The 26533-nt window shown below is 42.7% G+C and overlaps 2 protein-coding genes across 8 annotated transcripts in view; both read left to right on the top strand.

Annotated features, from left to right (window-relative positions):
* The window catches only part of PRDM10 (PR/SET domain 10), a 47549-nt gene extending 42490 nt beyond the window's left edge, over window positions 1-5059 (top strand). For all 5 annotated transcript variants that reach the window (XM_064731892.1, XM_064731894.1, XM_064731890.1 and 2 more), the window contains 3 exons: window positions 131-299; window positions 921-1033; window positions 1805-5059. In XM_064731892.1, coding sequence (XP_064587962.1) covers window positions 131-299; window positions 921-1033; window positions 1805-2041 — 519 coding nt within the window. In that variant the 3' untranslated portion in view covers window positions 2042-5059. The remainder of the gene's footprint in view (window positions 1-130; window positions 300-920; window positions 1034-1804) is intronic.
* A 1003-nt stretch (window positions 5060-6062) lies between these two features.
* Window positions 6063-24952, top strand: NFRKB (nuclear factor related to kappaB binding protein). 3 transcript variants are annotated; one of them, XM_064731943.1, is made up of 26 exons: window positions 6063-6137; window positions 6759-6899; window positions 7302-7503; window positions 7594-7721; window positions 8783-8957; window positions 9120-9221; window positions 9766-9839; window positions 10256-10340; window positions 10571-10751; window positions 10946-11054; window positions 11501-11627; window positions 12630-12695; window positions 13674-13753; window positions 13834-13874; window positions 14298-14358; window positions 15199-15373; window positions 15702-15808; window positions 16261-16384; window positions 16768-16844; window positions 17478-17698; window positions 18204-18498; window positions 19163-19381; window positions 19794-20570; window positions 21426-21532; window positions 22291-22426; window positions 23133-24952. In XM_064731943.1, exons 2-26 carry the CDS (start codon window positions 6777-6779, stop codon window positions 23256-23258), a joined length of 3918 nt encoding a protein of 1305 aa, XP_064588013.1. In that variant the 5' UTR covers window positions 6063-6137; window positions 6759-6776; the 3' UTR covers window positions 23259-24952. The 3 variants fall into 3 exon arrangements, with proteins under 3 accessions (XP_064588013.1, XP_064588015.1, XP_064588014.1); XM_064731945.1 differs by having other exon boundaries at window positions 14301-14358; XM_064731944.1 differs by lacking the exon at window positions 6063-6137 and adding an exon at window positions 6654-6671.
* The last annotated feature ends 1581 nt before the right edge of the window (window positions 24953-26533 follow it).

Here is a 26533-nt window from a genome sequence, read left to right on the forward strand (position 1 = left end):
CAGTTCTTGTGTTCGATATGCTCTGGAACCCATCCTGTGTTTTCCTTTAATGAGAAGGCCATGTTTGTGACAGCATAGAGCTGTGCAATCCTTACTACACCAAGAACACTTGCACTTTGTTTTCCTGTAGGCTGGGGGTCAGCCTTTGAGTCCCTCCTCGCAACAACCTCAGCAGGAGCTCAGCCCCTCACAGATACAGACAACTACATCGACACCAAACCAAGCCCTCCAGCAGCAGCAAGGCTCCTCAGTCCAGCACACATATCTCCCCAGCAACTGGAACTCATTCCGGAGCTACTGTAAGTGTCAGCAGTAGCTCTAACTACTTGTCTGGCAAGTGTGTCTGACTAACAAGTGCCCCATGTCTCCAGCTACCAAATGGGACAGTGTTTTCAGAGTTCATTCAGCTTTGTGGTTAATATTCATAGATATCAAGAAGATAACGCTTCAGACAAATGTAAATGGTTGTACCAGCTCTTCCACTATCATCCGTACTGATCCAGTACATAGTTTGGGCAGGCACACTGGGCTCCTTTATTCCAAGAAACTTGCATACAGCAAGAATCCATGTGTTGGATAGCTACTTGTTCAAATTTGGATGCATGCTTGAAAGAATTGTGTGGAGAAGAAGCGTGACATGAAGATGATTTCTCATGTTCATGCAGTTCTGGATGGTAATTCTGTGATGATTTGAGTGAGAACAGGATGTGTTTTCTCTGCATGAATTGCCAAATCTCTATCTGGTGTTAACTGGCAAAATTCTGCTGAGGCCTGTAGGGTTCTACAAGGCCTTATATCACCTGAATTCTATTCAATACCCACTGTACAGACTTAAAATCTTTCTGACATAAGATATGATCTTTGAAGGTTGTCTTTGAGTTTGACTAAAGGTCTTGATTATCCAATTTGCAACTTTTTAGCATCAGAGATTCAGATGATGACCATCCCCCAAGGGCAGTATGTGATCACAGAGACTGCTGTGGGTACCCCAGTCACCACTGTCAACACAGGGCAAGTAAAAGCAGTTACTCAGGTAAGGAAAATCATCATGGCCTTTTTTTCATCCAGAATATTACCAAGCATAAAGCTCTTCAGCTTGAAGACTTAAGGAATGCCAAAATCATGACTGGGACACAGAGTACCTAAAGGAGGTACCTAAAGAGATGCAGACTGCACAGTATAGTCTGCATTGTAACCATTTACAAGGTTCATGCTATCTGGCTCTTGTACGTGTGACTCCTTTCAGTTTAACATCTTCACTTAATCACATTTGCAGAACAAAATTATTTAGTGGTACTGCTTAGTCTTAAAAATATTGATGATTAAGCTGTATCCATTAAACCAAATTTCAGAACAGCTTCTGGAAACATTTCAGTAGCTTTCTGTTATATGTAAGATTAAAAAATAAGAAGAGTTCCTGCTATTCCTTGTAAGCAATCCAGCATAAGGAGACAAGTCATTGGCTTGTGTTGATCTTAGTCACTGGGAATGCAATCTCTGCTACAACATGTGGAATACAGGAAAAAAACCTTTCAGAATAGTGCAATTGAAAATTGCTATTTTATTCTGTAGTGAATATCTAATTGTGTAATGAGTTTAACCATTTGTAAATTAACCGAAAGCCAAGTAAGTCAAATGTCCTTCAAATCAAAAGACAGGTGTTATGTTGCTGTCAAATACATTTAAATGAAATAGAGCTTATTAAATAAGTTCTTTGTTCACACCAATATGTCTGTGGGCGGACTATTAGAAAAGTTACAAAAGATACAGTGTTTATTAGTTATTTTCTATATTCCCCATGCAGACTCACTACGTGATATCTGAAGGTCAGCCTGATCTGGATGGTAAACAAAACTCTTCACTCTCCAGTGAGGTTCAGGTGGGCATTTCCCAGCCCACAGCCCACACGGATCCCTTGGAATCCCAGACGAGCAACCAGCAGCAAACCACCCAGTACATCATCACAACCACCACCAACGAGAGTGGCGGGAGTGAAGTGCACATCTCCAAAACCAGGACTTTCTCAGCAGAGCATGAGTGAAAGAGCCTCATGGTGCCATTTGCTTGTCCTTGTCACCTCCCTGACAGCCCAGATGTGGGGGTACCCTGGGGCTCTGTATGTTTTAATATATATGCTCACTTACCTTCTACTAAAATCTTGGAGCTCTTGTTAATGCTTTAAGAGGGTTTAATTCACAGTGACCATGAAATACCCTCAGAATCCTTCTGGGATGCTTTTTATGCAGCTTTTAAGAAAAAGGACAAGAGAAGTGAAACCTCTGCTGGCCCTGGACTTTATTTTTGGCATGTCTGCTGACCCGTTTTTTTCCTTTTTGGAAGTGTGTCCAGCAAACAATATTATTTCAGCTGTATGGCAGAAAGCCTGCCTAACTGAAGGCTTCCTGGCAGATTGTTGTATGTATATTTTTAACAGGAGCCATTAAAGAGGACAGCATCATGTAAGTTGTTAGAATATGGCAGAACTGCTTCCTGTGGCTTCTAGCAGCCAAGGTGAAGGGGAGTGTCCCTGGGCCATATGAGCAGACTGCCTGCAGAAAGGAGCAGCAGCAGCCAAGCAGTGGTTTGTGGTGTCCCTTTATGGGGATGGATTGAACAATGAAGCTGTGAAGATGTGCCGAAGCAGTCCATTAAATTATTATTCCAGCCCTCCAGAACTGTTTACGTGCTGTCTGCCCTGCCCTGTTTTACCCAGCAGTTTCAGAAAGCAAGAAAAGCACAGTCTTAAACCCATGTTGTTTGGAACAAACTGACTGAAGTCCTAGGAGCACCTAAGGGTAGTACAGAGCCACTGTTACTTCTTTTCCCTCCAGTGTTTGCAGGGAAAATTGCTTTTTTGCCTATAAACAAAAAAACAAAACAAAAAAAAAAGCAAGCAGCTCAGCTAAACCTGCACAGTAGCTTCTGCTGTGATCTAAGATAGTTGTACAAGGAGAAAACGAGGATACGAGCACTCCTCTGAAGGGACAGGGTCACTATCTCTGTGGCCACCTCAAAGTAAACATATTTCTCCTCTTCAAGACTGGATGGAGAGTTGGTTTCTTTTTTTTTTTTCCAAATAACCTTGTTAACAATGTACTGTAATTCCTTTCGACAGTTCCAGAAAAAAACCAACCATGGACTCGGGAAACATACAAGAAACATGCTAGTGGACCACTATTTATGGAACATGGAAAGCCATCCATGAGGGTTGCCAGATGTGATGAACCTGGTCTACATACAGAATTCACGTTGCATTTAGGGACCAGGAGAAAGGGAAAGAGAAGGTTTATCTTTTAAGGCCATGTAATAGGTTTTTCCTTACATAGTTCTTCACAGGTTGTCTTGGTTGTTTAAGGCATTCTGGTGGTTGCAAAAACATGACTACAACTCCATTGACTCCTGGTGGGATATACTGTGTATGTCTGAATTTCCATTCTTTGCTGGAAAACTCATCTGTGCATATCAGGATACATTTATTTATAAAACAGACACAAAGAAGGATGCTGTGTCTTAGATGTCCTTGAGACAGAAGAACTTGAGAAGTTTTTTTTGATTTGTTTTCTCTTGTACTGCACTGAGTGTGATTATGGGACTCTTCCATAGATATTCCCATGGATTCAGATGTGGATTACCCACGTCAGTAAGCACTACACATTGTGGTATCAGGTTTTATGGAGTTAAAGCTCTTTGGCATGAGGGAACTCCACACTCAGGCTGCACAAGAGCAAATCTGGTTCCTTGTGGGCAAAGCCTTTTAGCAGGCATGGCTTTGGTAATTAATGTGTCTGTTAATGTGGCATGGAAATAGTATTGAGATAAATCAGCTGGCCAGTACTGGCCAGCCAATAAGTGACTTGCCAAAATGTGGGTTACTTTTTTTCCTAAGATTTCTCTTCTCTTGCTGTACCACCATACTGAGGCACTGATGAGCAGGGTAGAATTGACATGAAGCAGAGCTCCCATTTGGTCAAGTGCAGTGAGTGAGTGACCTTACGTTCTGTCTATTTGGCAGCCCAGCCACTGTGGCAATGTGGAGAAACAACCACAATGCCCAGTAACTTGAATTCATGTTGCTGAGGACTTTGGAATTACAATGTTGAGTCTTGCAATGTTGTTTATGTGGGAAGAGAGTAGGGAGAATTTTGTCATAGCTTTTTTCAGGCTGCTGCTAATTTAGTAACAAGTAGTAGGAAAATAGCAGACTTGGAAATGGAAGACTGGGATACTGGAGGACTGTGGGAGCAGTTTTAAGAATCTTAAAAGTTTGACATTAGACAAACATCAGATATGTTCACATTATTGATCTTGCACATGGGGGGTTTAAAAACTACTTTGCTCTATTCACCTTTGTTGGAACAGTCCATGAATGAGGACAGTTTTACCAGTTATTTAAAAGTGAAAGCTATTTAAAACAGAAAACCATTTTAAAACAGCCTTTTTGAACTCAAATATTTCCTCATCAAAGTTTCTCTGCCCTGCAGCAGCAGCAGCACCCTCGGGCTATTGGCCTGACTCCAGGTGAAGTAATTCCTAGTGTCATGAGTTGAATGAATTGCCTGTGAAAGAAGCAAGTCTGGAAATGGAAGTACCACAGAATTTCTTTCCAAAATAAGGAACTACAGTGATTGCACAGATGGCAAAGGTTGCACGGATTTTTTTTCTCCATTTCTGCAGTGCAGAAGGAATGGGATGTATTATTATTGTTTGTAAACCAGAGCAACCCAAAGATCTCTCTAAGTTGTATCCCACAGAAGTGTAAATCCAGAGTCCTCTCAGTTGCCTGGAAGGTCTGTGTTTTGTTTGGAGATACTGTCCCTTGGAGGCATTCTGGGTCAGATTCTGTATTTTTCTGGAGGAAAACGAGAACAATCCCAGCCTGCGCACCCTGATCTTGCACCTCTTGGACTGCTCGGGCCCCATCTCTTATTTAACTGTGTATGTTTATTGTACATTTGGTGACTGTTGTTGTGTTCAGAGTCTTGTGCAGCCTGGCAGGTATAAAAAAAAAACAAACCAAACCAACCTGAAAATAATAAATGTTTCTCTTTTTTTTTTTAAATCACTCGCAATGACCAATCTGTTCATTGGGCTAAGGTGTTCAGTGGAGGCTGAGTGAGGTGGAGTGTGGATAGTTGGGATGATAACAGTATAGCGGTTACAGGGGAAAATACATTTGCTGCTCTCTGGATGGATCACAGAATTTCTGACCTCCCACAACACAGTCCAAGGGAGGATAAGTGGAGAGTGGACTGGCGTGGGGCCCCTGTGTCTCTGTTGAAACCCTTGCAAAATATGGAATTTTAAAAACTATTTTTAAATTTAAAGGTAAAAGTTTAAAAGTTCTTTCTAGCTGATCAGCCGCACAGCATCTGAAAACTGGGAGGTGAGAATGATGTCCGTTGAATCAGCAAACCATGGCAAAATCCCTTTAGGAGCAACTCCTGTCCCCATCCCAGGTGGTTTCAGGTACTATCCTGAAATATCCACTCCAATCACTCACTAAGAGTCACTCAAGCTCCACCTAAATGTAAAGAAAGAAAAAAAAACAGGGAGAAGTTAGGGAAGAGTCCATCATAAGTTCTGCACTGAATCTGTCTTTTGCTCATTGGGTAAGACCTGCACTGTGATTTCTCGTGTGCCAAGTTGTGGCACAGATTAGAGTTTGTGAGTACATTGCCTTACTGTCACCTGCAATCCTGCACCTTACCCCGTCGAGATTTTATTAAATGAGTGTTATTCTGGAAATTGTTAATGTGCGTCCTTGGAGGGGGCTGGCAGTGGGTAAAGGCACGGAGAGACAGTAAGAACCTCCGTTTGCTGTATGAAAATTTGCATTAAAATTCAAAATATTCAGCCTTTCAACACTTCATTGTAATATTACCACAGCATCTCAATGGCTAATCCACTGCACAGGATTGCAGTCAAGCCGTATAAATCTGCCACTGATAGGTGGCTTCAGCATTCCACAACTACCGTATTTTCAGGGGAACTTCCACACTTGTCCTCTGGTAGGCCACTGCACTGTCGCGGCCTGTCGTGACTCCGGGGCCGCGCGCATGCGCAGTTCGGCAGGGCGGGGCGTTTGCGCAGGCGCGGCAGCGCCGCCGCCTTCCGCCTTCAGCCGGGCCGCGTGAGGGGTATGAAATAAACCTGTTTTCTTGTTTTCTTCGCTGTCCCACCCGTTTCATTGCGTGGTTTTATTCCCCTTTTCTTTATTTCGGGTGTTTTATGCGTTTCTTCTCATCTCAGAGCGGTCCGGCTGTGTCGCGCCGGAGGGGACGGGGCTCCTGGCCCTGTCACACCTTCAGCCTGAGGCAAACCCCACCTTAGACCTGACCTTCGCTTCTGCACCCTAAAACCGCCTTTTGGATTGAAATGTAGTCTTAGATGTCTGTTTGACAGTGTTGAAAAGGGTTCCTGCTGGTGGGAAGGAAAGTGTGATGGGTCAGCTGTACTTCCCAGTCTACCTGTCTGGAAAAGCACTTCTCCATTGGCATGACCATGCTTCTCCATGTGTGTTTTATATATATATGTGCGTGTGTATGTATGGGTTTGATGTGTATACATATGTATGTGTGTGTATACATACATACACACACACACATATATATACACACACAGATATTGAAGGCCCACTCCATAGCTACCATTTAAACAATCATTGATCAAAGGTGGGTCCTCCATCATTCCTCACATCAGGATGGATGTATCTGGGTTTGGGATTTTTGGTTTTTGAGGGTTTTGCTGTCGTTTTCCAGGAGCAGGAGGGCTTGAGGATGGAGTCCCTGGATCACATGCTCACAGACCCCCTGGAGCTGGAGGGCAGTTGCACACGGATTATGGAGGACTGCATGCTGGGCACCACCCGGGTCAGTCTGCCTGAGGACCTCCTGGAGGATGTGAGTAGTGCTGAGACACTTCACCTTATCATAGCCTCTATATAAGCAATGTGTTTAACTCCTTTTTTTGGGGCTTATGGAGCAAACTGGAAAGGGGAGGTGTTTTTGACTGCCTTGGGAAAAGTGTCGAGTGTTTGATTAATCTCGGGACAATATCTTTTAAATCAATTCTGTTACATTCTTATTATTTTTAAATTGCCAATAAGAAGATTGTTGCAAGCTTTGATTTTTTTTTCTTGTTAGTAGTATCAATTTCTTGACCTTTCATTTTTATGCTCTATTGTTTCCTGTGTCTTATAAAACAGTGTCTCATGACTGGTGTCCCTTAAAAAGCATCAAGGGCTAGAAAATTGTCAAAAACGTGGCTGCATTTTCTTCACTGTTGTTTCTTGCTTTCTTTAGCCTGAGATCTTCTTTGAGGTTGTCAGCTTGTCAACATGGCAGGAGGTCCTGACAGATGAGCAGCAAGAGCACCTAAAAAAGTTTCTGCCTCACTTCCCTGAGAACAACCGAGAGCATCAGAACAAACTCATCTCAGCGCTGTTCAGTGGGGAGAACTTTCGGTTTGGGAACCCGCTGCACATCGCCCAGAAACTCTTCCGGGGTCAGTCAGCCTCGTGAGCTTCCCTGCAGGTTTGGGGCAAGATCTCAGCTAGCAGTTGAAAACCCAGTGTGTGTTTTGTCTTTGTTACAGATGGACACTTCAATCCCGAGGTGGTGAAGTACCGGCAGCTCTGTTACAAGTCGCAGTACAAGCGCTACCTGAGTGCCCAGCAGCAGTACTTCTACAGGCTGCTCAAGCAGATCCTCGCTTCCCGCAATGTGAGCGTGCTCTGGGATGGATAACTTGTCTTTATTAAAAGTGTCTTGGTGCAGTCACAGTTCTCTGAGGTCTTTCCTCTAATGAACTGAATGAGTAATGCTTCTGGATTTTCCAGTGGGCCATATAGACTCGTTGCTGTATTTCAGGCTGTGTAACTCTCATAGCTCTCACTTGTGTGACCTGTCTTCTTTTCATGGCCACCTTGTTCCCATTTCCTGCATTTGCACCTTTGCAACTTATTATTTTCTTAACAAGTCATTCTACCTTTGTTTGTTTACCATTTCTGAAGCAACTGCAGTTAGAAAATATGTGCATCCAAACCTCTGATTCTCATTCCTGCAAATCCCTGATAAAGTCTTCCTCTGCTGTGAGCAAATTTTTGCCAACTGAAATGTGTTTATTGCTCATTTATTTTCATTACACTTAGACATTGAAACATTTGGTATGTAGGGATGAAGAAGAAAATCTGTTTTTATAAAATGGCCTACAATGTTGTGGAAAATAGAGAATCCCAGAATGATTTGGGTTGGAAGAAACCTTAAAGCTCATCTCATTCCAATCCCCTGCCATGGGCAAGGACACCTTTCATTAGACCGGGTTGCTCCTAGCCTTGACCACTTCTAAGGATGGGGCATCCACAACTTAATTGGACAACAATATGGAATACATAGGAAGTTGTTTCCTCTGTAGCCATGAGAAGTAAAATGGTTTTTTCAAAGGATACATTGTTACATACTTGTGTGGAAACTACACCTCACACCAATTTAAGTTCTTCTCAACAGTTCGCATAAAATGACACATAGTGTTACGTGTGGAGAAGAAGGTGTAGAAATTTCACCTGGTTTTTTTTTCTCCCCTTTAAACGATGGTCTAAAATGCTAGGTTTAAAATCCTGTGTGTGGCAGATACTGATTCTTCCTAAGGTTCCCCTTGTACAGATCTGAGGTGCTGATGGCACCTCATGGTAACCTTGCTGGAAGTTATCTGAGCTGGGCTTACCTGTCCTGGCTTACAGCACTGTAGCTGACATAGCTAATGTCACATGAATCTTTCCTTTCAGCACTTGCTGGAATTAGCCAGGAAAGGAGGCCCTGACATGACTCTAAGGAGAAAGCACTTCCCACCAACATACGACTCGGAAGAACGAGACAGACGGACACATCGGCGCTACTTGAAGATCCTGAGGGAAGTGAAAGAGGAGTGTGGAGACACTGCCTTGTCTTCTGATGAAGAAGGTAATGTCCTGGGCTGAACTGAAGACTCCAGGTGTGAATGGAAAAAGACACATTTTTGATTCTGGGCTCTACTTCCACTGGCTGGGATCTAATGAACACATGGTAATAGTTCAGCAGATTGGTGTCGGATCTTGCAGAAGTAAATTTATACCTCTATTTTAGATCTAATCTCTTGGCCTCCACGCTCTCCAGCACGTTGTTCAAGTCCACCAGTTCCCCTGAGAGTGATCCCCACGTTGTCAACCTTGGACATGAAAACTGCAGGTGAGAACCAAACAAAGGGGGTCAGTATGGCTAGAGGGGAGAGAATTACCTTGAGACCTTGCAGGAAATCATCTTTAAAATCTATTGCTCGATGGGAAATCATGTGATGCTTCATTTTTGCAGTCTTCAAAATAGTTGACTCTTTTCCCAGTTTAATCTTTTTCTTCTTGCAAGGCCAGTATTTGAACACAAGAATCATAGTTTCTGTAATATTACTGATTCCTCTGTTATATTTTAGATGTTGAAGCATTAGCATAGTCCAGTTCAAAATACTTGAGAATTCCTCCTATAGTGACTGTAATAAATTTTTCAAACTGTTCAAGCTGGTTCTGGCTTCTTTTCCATGCTTGCATCAGCAGTGAAGTCTGAGGACTGAATGAAGCACTGAAATGAATGGATGAATGAATGAAGGAAATTCATATATGGAGAAATTTGTTACTGAAATTTGGAGATTGCTGGAAGTGTAAATGGGTAGAAAATGGCATTCTAAGAAGTGTGGAAGGTAACAATAGAGGAAAACTGCAAATAATTATTTTCATTGCAGACAAGATAGAACTTGGAGAAAGTGATTTAAAGATGATGTTGAAGAAGCACCACGAGAAACGAAAACGTCAGCCTGTAAGATGTCAAAAAGTCTTGGGGGGTGGGACTACATTTTGACTTGGATGTTTTTATCTCCTAGCCATAAAGATCAGGGTACTTCTGGGTGACAAAATGATTGCTATTTTTTGTGTGCACCTACCCATTAGCTCGTTGTTGTAACCTGGGTTCCATTGTCAGTGTAGAGATGCAGCTTCTGGCCATGTTCACCTCGATAGAAGGATTTTATAATTTTACGTGTTATGTGTTTTGGAGGGACAAAGTTTTGGTTTTCAGGGTTAGAAGACTTCCCAACTTTTATTGCAGTAAATAATTTAGTAAGCTGATCCTGGTTGAGTTTGGTGCATTTTAGTACTTGGGCACTTCTTCACATTATGGCTGTCTTAAGACTTTGTCCTTTCTCAGTTTAATTTCTGTACTATTTTCCTGTGTAGGATCACCCGGATCTAGTCACGACAGACCTGACCCTTGAGGACATCATGACTCGAGTGAACGCTGGCAGGAAAGGTTCCTTAGCAAGTCAGTGGATCCTTTGCTTTTTTATTTCATATATGTTGATTTAAAAACTAGAGGTTTTCTGTTGAGGGGAAAAGTGAAGATTTATTACAGCAGCTGGAAAAGTGGAATGGTTGATGTGTGAAAGAATGCATACAACATACATTTCTAGATACATACTTAAATAGTTTATGACTTTCATTAAGATATAGTAAGAAGCTAAGTATTCTTTTTAACTTCTATCATATCTGAAGCCTTATTTGACCTCGCAACCCTCAAGAAAAAGGTGAAGGACAAGGAAGATAAGAAAAAAAAGAAGCCAAAGATTATTAAATCCGAGGTGGAAGATTTGGCTGACTCTCTTGGCAATGCAGATGGACTCCCATCAATGTCTCAGGATTTTTCCCCACTCCCTCTGTCATCTGTCAAAGAGGAGTAAGTGTTCCAGAGGGCCTTGAACACCTAACATGGGTGGAAAAAGCAACATGTTTCAGCTCACATTTTTGTGGGACTGTTTCTGGCTGCATTTTCATGCAGTTTGGGATGTGTGAAATACGTGGTGTTCATCTTTGTATATGGAGGTGAATATTTACTCAGAGGATTTACTCTGCGTTCTCTTTCTTTTGAAGACCTCTTGAAGATATGAAGCCATGCCTTGAAGTAAATGAAATATCATCCAGCTTCTTTTTCCTTCTTTTGGAGATACTCTTTCTGGAAGGACCTGCTATTCTCTCTGTGGTAAGGAACCACCCACTTACTAGGAATCTTTGCAGGAAGCAAAGAATAGAGGAGCTTACAGCTTTGTAATAGTGACTTTTCTCCAGACTTACTTTGCTGTAAATTATAATAAGACTTAGATTACATATTAAGGAAATTAAACCCTGTGGGAGTGCTACCACTTTCTGGTTTTAACATGTTTCATGAGTTTAGTCAATTGAATCTGTGAGTTTTTCCATACCCGTTCTATAGAACATGGTTTGATATATTTTCTATATTAAGGGCAGAGATCGGGAAGTGTTTTCCCCTTCTTTGGTGCTGTGTTACTTGAAAAAGTCAGGTGATTATTTCACGTACATAAAAACCTTTTTGTCCCCTGCATGTGTTCAGCTGGTTTGTTTTCAGTGAAGACAGTCATAGTTTAAACTTGTGAGATCATTAATAAAATAATTATCTTTCTTTTTCAGCTTGAAGATAAAGTTCTGGATTGGCAATCTTCTCATGCCAGTGCACTAAATAACTGGTTCTCCTTTGCCCCTAATTGGTCTGAATTGGTTTTACCTGCCTTGCAGTATTTGGCAGGTGATAGCAGAGGTAAGAAGAGATGTTAAAAATACTAATTGTGCTTTTTCTCTGTTCTAGTTAGTGCTGGTTTGCATTGTAGCTCAAATCAACTTCTCATTCACCACTACAAGAAATCCTTGTATTGCTTGCAGTATTTCTGTGATAGGCTGTTTGGTTGACATGCCTTGGTTGTGGTCGACTTGTTTTGCATGTGGATAGTATGACCCAGCATGATTCCCAAGTATGTGAAAATGTCTGTGAAATTGCCTCTAGACAGTTTCTCATGTTCTGATCATGGCTTCAGGCAGGGTATTTGAAGCAGGAAAGAATTAATCTCTTCCCCCACAGTGTGAAGTTCTAGTTGTGTTTGGAGATAATAAAAATCAAGCTAGATGATGCCCTGAGCAATCCACTGAAACATGAGGTTTATCCATCTTGGGCTTGGGCCAGTTGAGTTTCAGCCATTCCTTTCAAACTGAATTATTCTGTGGTTCTGATTTGCTTAGTGAGACATTTTAAAGGTAGAGACAGAATGGTGTCCTTGTGGTGGCCTTGCAGCATATTGTCCATAGTGCTGGTGGATACTGTAAATCTCAAGTTCTCTTCCCATGAGTCCATGAATTTTCACTGTACAATAACAGTCCCTGGGGCCTCATATTTCTTTTTTCTCTTCAGCTTGAAGATAAAGTGCTCAGCCGGCATTTTCTCATCCCGGTGCACTAAATAACGGGTCTGAACATGGTGAACAGCAGGAAGAGGCTCTTAGCTGACAGCCTGTTGTTGGAAGGCTCATTATCCTGTTCTGTTCTGTTCTTTCTTTGTGCTTGCCCTTATACTCTTGAGATGCTGACCTTCCCAAGGTGATAAAGGGATCCTATCCCCTTCCCAAGGGCAAGGATAAATTTAGAGATGCACTTACATCATCATTTAAAATGCTCTGTCAGTGTGAGTCTTTAACTTCACATAACCACAGTATGATTTTGAGGTTGGATAATGGTATAATGTCCCTGACACGTACCTTTGTCATTGTAGATGCTCCTTCCAGCTTCTCACCTTTTGTTGAATTCAAGGAGAAAACTCAGCAGTGGAAATTGCTTGGTGAGTACCTTGTGTTCTTCTATGATATGTACTATAGTAAAGGTTTGTTGTTTTCTCCAGGACTTTACTTTTCATTTTTCTGCAGCCTGGAGAGAAACACAAACAGAGCTGTTAATTCCATGGTTAGGCATTTTCTTTTCTTTTAGCTGAGCTAATACATGTTTTGGATTTGAGGTGTTCACAAGACATCAGTATCAGCAGCAGACAGAACATAAATGAACAAAGGCACTGGGCTGTATTTCTTTCTCTTGCGGACTTAACTATGTTTGTCAGCCTTCAAATTTGTCTGAACACCTTCCTATTTTCCCTTCTGTAGAGCATACCTTCTGATGATTCAGAGTAATTAGTAATTATCACAACTGCAAAGGAATTAAGCTTCTCTGTAGAGCAAACTGATACTATTCTCATTTTTAAAATTGGGAACCAAAGAGCAACTTAATGATCAGTGTGCTTAGGCTCATACTGATTAAATTACAGATGTTCGGTGTTTATATTCATTCCTTTAGTTACTACACAGAATTTTTCATTCTTTACTATGGTGATTCTAGTGATCACATTTGCAGGCTTAAACTGGCAGAGATTTGGAGTCAGGAAGCTTTTCCTCTGATCCCTTTCACAGTTTATGGTGGAGGTTACGTAGGCCAGTGTTTTTGCTCATGGATTCAGTAACTGGGATTACTTTGGAGAGTGGGAACAGGGGACTGTGTCCCAAACAACATCTTGCCTTCTGTGTTAGGAGTTGAAGCACCATCTTTTTTGTACCACCAAAATCACTGGGGATTTAGCATTTCCTGGGAATCACTGGGATTTAGCATTTCCTAAGCCTGGAGGTGTTCAAATATTGCAGTTTGAACATCTGTGACTGGTTATGCATTGAGGAGAGAAGGGAACAGGAGAGGACTGGGTGGGAATTACAAGCATCTGGCTTCCTAACAATTACAAGAGTTCTATTTTTACATTTTCATTATTTCTTACTAGGTAGTTACCAAGATCATGAGAAGGAACTGTCAGCACTGTTTCATCTCTGGTTGGAGACCAAAGACCAGACTTTTTTCAAAGTGAGTGAAACAAAAATCACCTTCTAGGAGGATGAAACCTGACTGAGTTCTACCCAACATTGACATTTCTTTCTCAATAGGAAAATGAAGACAGCTCAGATGCCATGCCACTGCCCAGAGTGTAAGTGTGCAACACTGCTTGAAAGCCTTTGTAGTGCTGCTGAATCTGTGGGATTTGGGCCTTGTGCCTCTGGATCTTAAAATAAAACAATTTTACATCATGGGGCAGGAGAAAATTTGATAGTTTGATTTTATAAATGCAGTAACTGGACTTCATGAAATCAACTGATTTTATCCAAGTTCACATATATTATCAGAACAAAGCTGCAGTCTAGCTTAGGTTTTACTAATGAGATAATTTATAGTCCTTGCTTGCCTTCAGGTACTGCACATAGCATACTTTAAGATTTCTGCAGGGTTTGCTTTTGTTACCATAAATATTTTCAGGATTTGTTCAGAAGAATTTGCAGAAGGATAAGGAGTTTTATCATTTGGGACTGTTGTGGGCTTCTTGTGCTCAGAACTGATGGTGCCTTTGTTTCAGAAGGACTGACTATGTAGTCCGGCCTAGCACTGGAGAGGAGAAACGGGTGTTTCAAGAGCAAGTAAGAAGAGACCCTTTATTTTAAAGGCACTTGTTAAAACAGTTGGCCACTAAATCAGGAGAATTTGTGTAGGACCGCCATTTTATACTGTACACAAATGTAGTTCATGTGAAGGATTGATATGTTACTTCTGCCTTGAAGTCAGTATCTTGGCCTTGCATAAAACTTGCTAATGACATAGCCTTGTTTCAAAATCATCAGTATTTCCAGTGGGTATTCCAGTGGGTAAAATTAATTTGGTAAAAACTAATTGGATAAAATTAACGGAATTGATAGTGTCAGTTGGTTGTGCCAACCCTGCTGTCTCCTTTGCCATCCCACCATCTCCCACTTACCTCTTTATTTTTTGGCCATGTATGTGTGCAAGCCAAAAATAAGTGTCAGTAAGTGCAACCATCCACTTAGTTATCTTATCTGTAGTAGATGCAAGTGGGAATTAGAGGGCAAACACATGACAGGGATTCTTCTCCCTTCTCTCCAAGTGCTGTCTACAGGACAGAATTTATAAGTTAAATTTTGGAAATCTCTCTTTAGCCAGATAAAGGGAGGAAGGGGAAGGGGACAGAAGGAGTATCTCTTGTATTTCTGGCACCTCTCTAGTCTGTGCAGGTGCTTGACAGTGAATGCGTTGCACCTGCACAACTTGCTTAGGTGGAACATTGTACTTTGCATGAAATAGTTTGTGATTTTCTTGATCCAAAATAAGTCTGTATAGCAGTATTTGAGCCTTTAGTTTAAAAAGGCTTTCTCTAGAGAATGATGACAACTTACTTGGTAATATGACATGAGGCTTTGCTGTATATTTCCTGGTAAAGTCAGTGCTCTTGTGTTCACCTCCAGGAGCGTTACCGTTACAGCCAGCCCCACAAAGCCTTCACCTTCCGGATGCATGGCTTTGAGTCAGTTGTTGGTCCTGTGAAGGGAGTGTTTGACAAGGAAACCTCCTTAAACAAAGCCCGGGAACATTCTCTCCTGCGCTCAGACAGACCAGCATATGTCACCATTTTATCTCTTGGTAAGGTCATGGCAGAAAAACTTCTATAAAGAAGAAAAACATTCCTCTGACCCCTAAAACAATGATTTCAGAAATCTGCATTGGGGTTGAATGCTGGTACCCAAGTTCATCACTATTAGCACAAAGTTGGCACAGTTGATGTACTTTAAAATGATCCTTTATAATCTCTCCTCGTATTTTTGAGGGATTTTTGGGGCTAGATTTTAGTAAGCAAGTAGACACTGTGAGAGCAAGGGTAATAGAGCAGTCCCAAAATTTATCTGATGAAGTACCTGAGTACTGCTGTCCAGTTACAGCTGGAAGTTTAAGCTCTGTTTTTTTGTTTCAGTTCGTGATGCTGCTGCTCGCCTTCCTAATGGAGAGGGAACTCGAGCTGAAATCTGTGAGCTGCTCAAAGATTCCCAGTTCCTAGCTCCAGATGTTACAAGTGCTCAGGTAAGTTGGATGTCTTGTCTGGCCTCAGATTCTCATAAAAATACACTGCATGGTGCCAGGCAGTATTCAGTGGCAAAGGCCCAATAGTTTTTATGCTGCTGTTTTTATGCAAAAGGGAGCTGTGTACTACTATGATGAGCTGCTGCAAATCTGCACCAACTTTGGATGATGAAAAGCCAGCTGGAAAAGCCATAGTGTTAACACTGTCATGGAGCTGCTCACATTTTAGATTGAGGAACAGTCAATTTTCAGAGATTTGGTGGAAGCTCCATGTAACCCAAGGTGGCAAACACCATCCTGTGATGCAATATCTTCCCTCAGTCACTTCTCCCTCAGGTGGAGATTGCTTGCAGCTTACTCAGATTTTATACCAAATAGGATCATGTTGCTGTTCATCAGTTTTAGCTAGTCCAGCAAAGGATATCTTATAATCTATGAATTCTGAACTGCAGGTTAACACTGTTGTTAGTGGTGCTCTGGACCGATTGCATTATGAGAAAGATCCCTGTGTGAAATACGATATTGGGCGGAAGTTGTGGATCTACCTGCACCGGGACAGGAGCGAGGAAGAGTTTGGTAAGCCTGAGTTGGTGATCTTAAGAATTAAAAATATTTTTAAAGATGGATAATGAACACTGATTTGTCAGTCTAGCTTTTTTCCCTAGTCAAATTGCTTATGTTAGTCCTTCAGCACTTAAACCCAGTCTTAGAGAGCAGTGTGTCACTTTGAAGCATTTATCAGAAAAATACCATCCCATGTGCAATAACTGCAGATATATGTTTTTATGTGTCTTATTTTCAACATTTTTGGCTAATTTTCTAGATGTTTTTCTTTGCACCGTTACATGACTGTGTGTTTAATTCCTTGTCTGAAGAAGAATCTGCCCCTTTTACTTAGCCTCTTCCTTAAATCTGTCTGCTTGTGTTCAGGAGCTCTAACCATTAATTTGTCCTTGCAGAACGGATCCATCATGCTCAAGCTGCTGCAGCAAAGGCCAAGAAAGCTCTTCAGAAGCCAAAACCTCCAGCTAAAATGGTAGATTTCTTTGCTCAGGGTTGCACAGCTGGTTTTGGGATTGAGAAGGAAATTAGTCTTAATTTAATCCATAAATTCTGCATCCATAGCAGGTGATGAAAATTACCATGTTTGAGTTAGTAATTCATGAGGTATATGAATGTCAGTGCACAGAATGAACAGGGAGAGAGAGAACTTTTCCTCCACACAGCTTCCACTGTTATCCTCTCATTTGTGCTCCCTATCAAAGGGATGGTCTTTCAGGTCTAGTTTTGAGGTTAATTTGTAACAGAGTGTGTGGAACACGTCTGTTCTCCCCCTTGCTCTGCTGAAGCCCTCAGGGTTTGGATGTCTGATATTAAATATTTCTGAAGTACTTGTCTATTGGCACATTAACCAAGGTGGAAATCTGCGTGTTCTGAACATTTGTCACAACTGAGGTGCACTTTTCCTTGAGAGCAAGAGCAACCAAACACACCAATTCGTCCAGGGTTGCCGCTGGGGAAAGGCAGACAGTCAGTCATGTTGGATTTCAGGATTTAACAGCAGAGCATCATTCATCACCATATAGAACTCAGGCTGCAGTGCTCAGCCTACTGTAAGGTGCAGCAATTAACCCCACATTTTGTGATGCTGAATGTGGTTTCTTTGTAGAAGTCGAGTAGTAAGGAGGGTACTGTGAAAGCCCTCCCCACCAGCACAGCAGATCCTAGTCAGCTGAGCCTCAGTGACTCCAGCATGCCACCAACTCCTGTGACTCCCGTGACACCAACTGCCCCTGCATTGCCAGCAACACCCATCTCACCCCCACCGGTGTCGGCAGTCAGCAAGAGTGTATCTGGTGCTGGGTCAGAGCCAGCAAAACCCAGCCAGAGGTACTGCTCCTGTCCCCTATGTCACTTGGGAATGCTGCTGGCTGTTTTCCAATAATTTGTATAATTCGCTAGTGAGGGAGTTGGGATTATTTAGCCTGGAGAAGAGGAGGCTCAGGGGTGACCATACCACTCTCTGCAACTCCCTGAAAGGGGGTTGGAGGCTGGTGAGAGTTGGACTCTTCACCCAGGAAAATAGCAGCATGGTAAGAGGGCATAGTCTCAAGCTGTGCCAGGGGAAGTTCAGGTTGGGCATCAGGAGGAATTTCTTCACAAAGCGTAATTAGACATTGAAAGAGGTTGCCCAGGGAGGTGGTAGAGTCTCCATCCCTGGAGGAGACCAAGGAACGAGTGGACATGGCACTCAGTGTTCTGGGCTGGATGACAAGGTGGGGATCAGTCACAGGTTGGACTCGATGATCTCAGAGGTCTTTTGCAACCTCAGTGATTCTCTGATTGTGTGAATTTCCTACATATTTGCTGACCTATTGGCTCTATCTTTCCGTAGCGTTCTTCTGGTGTCTTCTCCCACCATGCCCCAGCTGGGGACATTGCTGTCCCCAGCTCAGAGCTCACAGGCACAGCCAGGGCCAGCGCCCACCCCGTGTGTGGTCAGTCACAGCAGCTCCTCAGGCCTGCCACAGGTCCGTGTGGTCACTGCTCAATCCAGCCTCCCAACTGTGTCCCAGCAAGCCCCAGTGGTCACCCAGCAGCAGCAGCAGCAGCAGCAGCAGCAGCAGCCCACGTCAGTGCCTCAAATCCGTGTTCCAGCTGCAGCCACACAAACCAAAGTGCTCCCTCAGGTGAGTTGGAAGAGGTAGAGTATCTTGACATCTGATCTGACTTGCAGTATTTTTGTGTGATGCGCAGGCATTCTGTCCTCATTTGAAGCATGCACTAACTGCAGTCAAGAGCACAGAAACAGTTTTACATATGCAATACTGTTCAGTGCTCTGTTTTTCACATATTTACCTGGCATCATTAAATTGTGCATTACATAAAAAGTCCATAGAACTTAGAATCACAGAATCGTTAAGCCTAGAAAACACTGTCAAGATCATCAAGTCCAGCCATGAACACAGCAGCAACACTGCCATGTTCACTACTAAACCATATCCTTAAGTGCATCATCCACACATTTTTTTGAACGCTTCCAGGGATGGTGACTCCACCACTGCCCTGGGCAGTCCGTTCCAATGCTTCACCACCCTTTCTGTGAAAAGAAATTTCCTAATGTCCAACTTAACCTCCCTGGTGCAACCCTAGGCCAATTCCTCTTGTCTTGTCATTTGTTACCTGGAAAAAGAGACTGACGTCCATCTCACTACAGTTCCAAGCAGTTGGAATCCTTGCAAGGGAATTCTTGTGAACTTCCCTGAACTCGCAAGCTAACACAATACAAAGAAGAATCACTAGACTGTTCCTACTGTAGTAGTCTGCTCATAGTCTTCCTCCTCTCTTCTGTAGGCTGTGATGACTCTGCCTGTAAAAGCTCAAAGTAGCCCTGTGCAGGTGCCAAGAGCAGGAAGCTCCATGGCCAGCCAGGCAGGTATCACTGTGACGGGGCTGCCTGCAGTGCCCAGCCCTGCTGTGAAGCCAGTGACCAGCTCTCCAGGCAGTTCTGCTGCCAGCACCTCCTCCACCACCATCATTCAGAACATGGCTGGCCAGAACATCATCAAGCAGGTGAGAGGGAGGGAGAGAAACGGATTGTTTCCTGTTGTGCAGATGTAAACATCTGAGAGCTGTAATGCTGTGTAAGTTGATGGACTGTGCAGGCTGACACAGTTGCTAGTTTTGTGTGTTTGAGACCTGTTTTCACGTACAGGTGAAAGATGTGTTAGTGCAGGTTCTTTTGTGATCTCTCCTTCATTTTGTTTGGAAAAGAAACTAACCCCACAAGTATTTCCTATTTCAGATGGGATTGGGAATGCCATCTGATAAACAACCAGAACTATTTCCAGTAGTGTACTGAGTGCTGGTCTTATTCCACTTGCATTCTAGTGGGAGCAAACATCATCCTGTTGGGAAGTTCTGCTTTGAGTGTGCCTTGGACCTTTTCCCAGTTTGACAGAACCATTTCTCTGATCTCTCCCAGGTGGCTATTACAGGACAGCTTGGTGTGAAGACCCAGGCTGGAAGTGGCATTCCACTCACAGCAACCAATTTTCGGATCCAAGGGAAGGATGTGTTGCGCCTGCCCCCATCCTCCATCACCACGGACGCAAAGGGACAAACAGTGCTGCGCATCACTCCAGATATGATGGCCACCCTGGCCAAGTCTCAAGTCACTACTGTCAAACTGACTCAGGACCTCTTCACAGCAGCTGCGGGAAGCAGTGCTGGTGGGAAAGGCATCTCTGCGACTTTGCACGTGACATCCAACCCTGTCCAGACTGCTGAGTCTCCAGCCAAGACAAGCACAGTGTCTCCTGCCTCTTCCAGCCCAGCCGGAGGCACTGTGGTTAAAGTGACTCCTGACTTAAAGACTGCAGAGCCAACAAGTTCTGCTTTCCGCCTGATGCCTGCCCTGGGCATGACTGTGGCAGATCAGAAGAGCAAAGCCATAACCACGGTGGCATCCACGGAGGCCAAGCCAGCTGCCACTATCAGAATTGTGCAGGGGCTGGGTGTGATACCCCCCAAAGCTGGGCAGACCATCACGGTAGCCACTCATGCTAAGCAGGTGCCCTCGTCCTCGGCAGTGAGCATTGCTGGCACAGGCCACACCTCCTTACCCACCATGAGTGCCACAGTGTCCAAAGCAGTTGCCGTGGCCTCAGGAACTGCAGGAACCCCCATCACCATTGGTACAGGAGCCACGGCTGTGCGGCAGGTGCCCGTCAGCACCACAGTGGTATCTACATCCCAGGCAGTGAGTAATGCTGAGCTCTCACTGGGGGTGGGTAAAGAAAGGGGCTGCCAAATACACTGGTGTTTTATGGCTGAAAACTGCTCTTTGCATCCACAGAGACTCAAATTAATGTGGCAGTCATGCAATGGTTTTATTTAGGTTCTAAATTTTAGGTTGTAAAGGACGTTAAAGTTCATTCAGTCCCATCCCCTGCCATGGGCAGGGACGCCTTCCACTAGATCAGGTTGCTCCAAGCCTCATCCAACTTTGCCTTGAACAGTTCCAAGGATGAGGAAGCCACAATGTATTCTGGGTATGGGTCTGCAACTCATTTCATGGTGTTCAAATTGCAGCTAAATGCCCCCCAAAAGTCAGATACTTCCCTTATGTCCTTTTGCAAGTGAATGAAATAAACTTTGCATATCTGAAGTCCTGCCTCATGCAGCTCTGTGTCTTGCCCCACACCCTGGCAATAATTTCCCTTGGAATGGTGTCATAGAACACTCAGAACTAGAAGTGCTTATTACTTGTATTAACTTTTTTACTGATTTCATCCTTGAATGCTGTTTTAATGACCTAATCTAAAGGCACCATAAACTGTATTGTGGTTACATAAGCTAAATGACACTATCGTTGTTTCCTAAGGATAAAAATCATGGATCCTGTGGTGCAAAGATGATGTGGATTTTCAGGGTTCAGACAGCTGTGTAGTGAATGAGAGGGACATGAATTTTAAGAAGCCTGAACTGGAGCACAAATTTCATCAGCAAAACTGCTGCCAGTTTCTGCTCACAGGACTTTCACAAAGCAGATGTTGTCAACCAGTTTCTCTGCTGAGCTCTCCATGGCTCCTCATGTGTTCTTCCCATTCCCCAGGGCAAACTTCCAGCACGGATCACAGTACCCCTGTCAGTGATCAGCCAGCCAGTGAAGGGCAAGAGCGTGGTCACTGCCCCCATCATCAAGGGCAACATTGGCGCCAAGTGAGTGCTTTGCATCTCATAGTTCTGCTTTAGAAATTGGCTGAGGAAGGTCTGTGTTCAGTGGGTTTCTGGGGAGCAGAAGAGAGAGACTGGAAGAGCAGACAGAGGCTGAAATAGGATTGCAGTCTGTTAACAGGTCCATCAGCTGCAAGAAACTGAGTGGATATGGTGTCTGCAATGAGATTGTAATTTTTAGTTATTTATTTTTGAGGTGCAGATTCTAGCAAATACAAAGAAAAAACATTCTGTGCCTTGAAACCAGCTGTTCAATTAGTTCTGTGTGTTTGAGCAAGAATTAACACACTGAAAAATATCTGTAATCTGAGGCTATCTCTCCATTCAAGAGAAGTTAACTGCCTTAGTGAGAATTCTTCTGGCATTCAGGTATTGAAGGCTTTTTGTTTATTCTTCCATAAATTCTGATAGTGTCTCCCTTAGTTAATATTTCAAGTGCTCAGCTGTTTTCTGTGTTGTGAAGTGTTCAGGTCTGATCAGGCTAACCCAGTGTGTGCATGGTCCAGAGTTAATGGGTGTGATTTGTGTGCTAAATTAATTCTCTGTCATATTTATAAAAACTGACATAAACTTGTCACTAGTGTATTTGCCAGTTCTATGGGGGGGAAAAAAACCCCACTACTTAAAATGGTTAGTACATGTGGTAGAACTATAATCTACTAGCAATTGAAGAATGGTTTGGAGTTGGAAAGATTGAGCCTGCTGTGCTGTTTACTAACCTTTCAACAATTATTATTCCTTAGCATCAGTGGATTAGGCAGAAATATCATTCTGACTACAATGCCAGCAGGGACTAAACTGATTGCTGGGAACAAGCCTGTGAGTTTTCTGACTGCACAGCAACTACAGCAGCTGCAGCAGCAAGGCCAAGCCACACAGGTAAGGGCACCTGGAATGATCATTCTATTTGCTTTTTAATGACTTAACATCTCCATTAGGACATTACACTGGATACATGGGGTTGTAGTGTCTGCATTAAGCACATGGAATCTGTCATCACCTTTATGTTCTCTCCATCCAAATAAAGTTTTTAAATGTTTTTGAAGCACTGCCAGTATAATGAATGTAAAACCAAAGGTCCTGTCAGGATTTTTCTACACATGCAGCAGTCTTTGTAGTGCTTTGTACTTTAGCTTTTGTGGGTCACTTTTTCTTGAAGAAATCACATAACTGATTTGCATACCCATCTTTCTGTCTGGAAATTTAGTGTTCCATAATTCCAAATCATTAATCTGCATCAACAGCTGATATTAACAAGTCTGTAGAAGTGAGGTATCAAATGGATCCAAGTCCTTCTTCTGAAAATGTGTAAAAGCAGCTGACATACAGGTTTTTATTCAAACTAGTTTTTAGGCCTTCCTCTCTAATCTGGAAATCTCCTGTCACCATCTCTCATGGGCAGTGGGTGGAATGATCTTCTTATGACATATTCTGTTCTGGCAGTGTTTTTGGTGCTTGGTGTTGTTCTAATCACTGAGTTTTTGTTGGCTGCAGAAGCAGGTACATTACCAGAGCACAGTGCAGGTGCAGTCATTGTGTCACCAGGTTGTTCTTGAGATGAGTTATTTCTTTCCATTTCACACAGGTGCGAATTCAAACAGTTCCAGCCTCCCATCTCCAGCAAGGAACAGTCTCTGGCTCAACTAAAGCAGTGTCCACTGTGGTTGTGACAACAGCTCCATCTCCAAAGCAGACTCAGGATCAGCTGTGACCAATGGTTTTAACATGGATCACTTTCTAAGGACTTCCCTGAGCCTATTGTCATCCTCCATCCAACCAAACACCTGAGGCTGCCTAACCCGAGCCATGGCTTGGATTTGGACTGGGTTCTGCCCTTGCTTCTCCAGGGTCAGCACTGCCATGTCTGGGTAGAAATTCCACAGAAAAAAACATGCTGTACCTGCAAAACAAAATGTTTCAGTTCAGACGTGAAAATCCAGGTTCTGTGGAATTGTTGTTTTAAGAAACGTCTTGCTGTTTTTTGTTCTTTTTTCATCCAAAGGACTTTTGGCAAATACAGTTCCTCTGCATTTTCAGTTGTACACAAAGCAGTTATCCTGGATCTTTATTAAGCAGGGAAGGTTGCTTGGAAGGGGTTATTCAGTGGCTTTTCAAAGTCATGGAAAAGATGTCTGCTTTCACTGGAGTCGTGCTGTCACCACTGTTACCTAGTGACTCAGGATGGTGTCTTTGACAGCGGAGTTATTGTAACTTACATCCATGTCAATTTACTGTCAAAGACAGGGTGAGAGTCAAAGTGGTTTTTTTGCTGTAAGAGTGAGCATGGGGGAGAGGGAGATGAGAGACAGAAAGTCACTGTGTGAACAAGTCTGTCAGCAAATGGGACTGTAGTGGAAAGGAAAAGGGTGATGTTCACAAGAACAATCCTCTTTTAGTTTTCTTCAACAAAGAAACCTTTTTATCAGTGGAAACAAACTGTACCTTGTGGAATATGTTTTCAAATACACCCAAACTGTTGTCTCTTGGGTTCTGAAGAAATACTTTAACCCATGACCCTGGCTGTTAGTTTTGGTTTTACTTTTGTAGTTTTATCTGTCTACGTAAATATTTTTGACTTTTGCACATACTGGAGATGAAGTTGTGACTGTTCTGACATTACCTTGAAGCTTAATGAGATCAAAAGATGTGCTGGACCAGGAGAAGAATAAAAGTGTAGAAAGCCTTATAGATCTCTGCCATATCCTTTTGGTTCTCTACAGCGTGTTTTGTGTACAGTCATTGTCCAGCTGGCCAAGGGCTGTCCATCTTCTAATAACCTGTCCATCTTCTTGATAAGATGGTTCTTTTTAACCTGGTCTTTTTTTGTAGGTTTTTTTTTTTAAGATGTGATTTGCTCCAAATTATATATAATAGAATATAATATGCTTAAAGAACCAAAATGTACAGTTCGGGACTGTTGTGGTTGGAGCTCTGTGTGTGTTACTGTTTTGCTGGGCTTCAGGCTGGGGCTGTGGATCTTTCTGTACTACATCTAACCCACTTCCCACTTTGAAAGAAAACAGCTATTTCAGTAAGAGAAGAAGTGACTGGATATAAATGCTGAGTTAGCAGGACACATCAGTTCAGCATTTGAAAGCAAGTGCTTGAATTATGGTCCAAATGCTTCACAGTATGGAGTGATAAAGGTTTTCTGTCCTGCTTTGCCATGTTTGGTACGTGTTTTGCACATTTATCAGTCAGGAGCCAGCAGAAGGACTGTGGTGTGGGAGGGAGGTGAGGACATTCCAAAGTCCTTTAAGTTGTGAAGTTAAAAGACTAAATTAAGCAGGCAACGAGCAATTTCCTGCTATTGCTTATGTGAAAGAGCCTTTTAAATTCAAAACATAATCAAGATAATCCTGCTGTGTTCTCTTCATAATTAATAAATTATTAAATAACCTACAATCAAGTGCTAAAGATGGTTACATTGTGAAGACCCTTTAATTTCTGTCAATCCTCATTACTTTCTTGCTGGACACAGGAGGCTTTGGAAGTATTAAGCTTAAGAAAACAAGAAACCTGCATCTAATCCGAGAAGCTTAGTGTGTCTCAGGTGGTTGCTGCTGGTTTTAAGTGTCTTGCTGTTAAACACCGTCCTACTTTTGAGCAACATTTGCCTCCCTGTTGCTTCTCTTAGGTTTATGTTCTTTTATTTTGAAGTCTGATTTTGGGAGAAAAGAGCATCAGATACTGAATGGGCTTCTGATTTTGAATGGCCATGTGCTGGCTTGGGTAGGAAGTGTTTATCCTAGCTTTCACAAACAAAGGACAGCCTGTTGTGATTCAGCTACCACCTGTCTGATGAGCTGCTCCACTCTGGTTGAAAAATAACCCCTAAGCTACTGCAAGTCAAGAGCCCTTGTTTTTAATAAGTAACTTTGAACTATATGAGGCAGAAGGGCAGAGAAGGGCTCCTGTGGTTTTGAGGGTGTGCTGAGACTGGGGGAGGGTATCTACAAACTAGACTGTGTTCCAGGTGGTGTATGCTCCCACATCCTCTTGCTCTGCAGTCTGAAAGCTGTTCTGGAGGAGTCCTGCAGTAAGAGCTGCTAGGGCAGCATGCAGGGGAAGAGGGCCTAGAGAAAGTATTTATACTGACATTACCCATTTTCCACCTGTCCTGCCTGGAACTAAAGGGCCATTCAGCCTGATGAATCTTTGTCAATACCTTTTCTAGTTTAAAAAATAAGTTCAGCCTGTTTTTGTCACATTAAGATGCTCACTAGTTATCAAAGAGCCTTGTTTATCTCCTAAAAGCTGTGGATTAGGAGTTTATTTTCACAAAGAGAATATTGTGTAAAACCTGCTTTAAAAAACTGAGCAGGCTACACAAACAGGCCGCTAGCCATTTAAAACCTTTCTAAACTTTATTTTAACAACAGTTTTGTTTTATTTAAATCATGGGGGAAATCTGTATTTATATAATTCAGTAGGATGCCCTCATAACCCTGTGAGCTCACCTCAGGTGTTCCTTTCAAAAGAGTCATTAACTGGACATGTTTTAACAGTTGATCTTCATTTTTCCAATACCTTTGAAAATCCTAGCATTGTTTTTAGTAAATGCAAAAACCTTGTTACTTGTTTGTCACATGGCAAACCTGAACCACCTCACAATAGACCCAATTCTTGTGCCTGCCACATGTTGGGTACATAGTGCCCGAACTCAGGACCTTTCTGGCTGGGTGCTGTTCATCCTGTAGGATGGCATTCTGGAATTCAGACTTTGCCCTATAGCCTAAACACTAAACACAGCAGTTTCGAGCTGTGGGGAAGGGAGAATGTGCTGCTGGGTCCATGCTGGAAACATGCTTTGGTAGAAAAATTGTTTAATCCTGTACTTAACCCCTTTGCAACTGACTCATCTCAATCTGAGATTTATTGGACCCTAGTTATGTGGATAGACCAGATGTGTGTAGATCCAGAGGTGGAAAACTGGAATCATCTTTCTTGTCCTTTGAATTTCTCAATAAATAAATCTGAATTTCT

The sequence above is a fragment of the Zonotrichia leucophrys genome, chromosome 24, assembly GCF_028769735.1.
Source record: "Zonotrichia leucophrys gambelii isolate GWCS_2022_RI chromosome 24, RI_Zleu_2.0, whole genome shotgun sequence".
Classification (NCBI taxonomy): Eukaryota; Metazoa; Chordata; class Aves; order Passeriformes; family Passerellidae; genus Zonotrichia; species Zonotrichia leucophrys.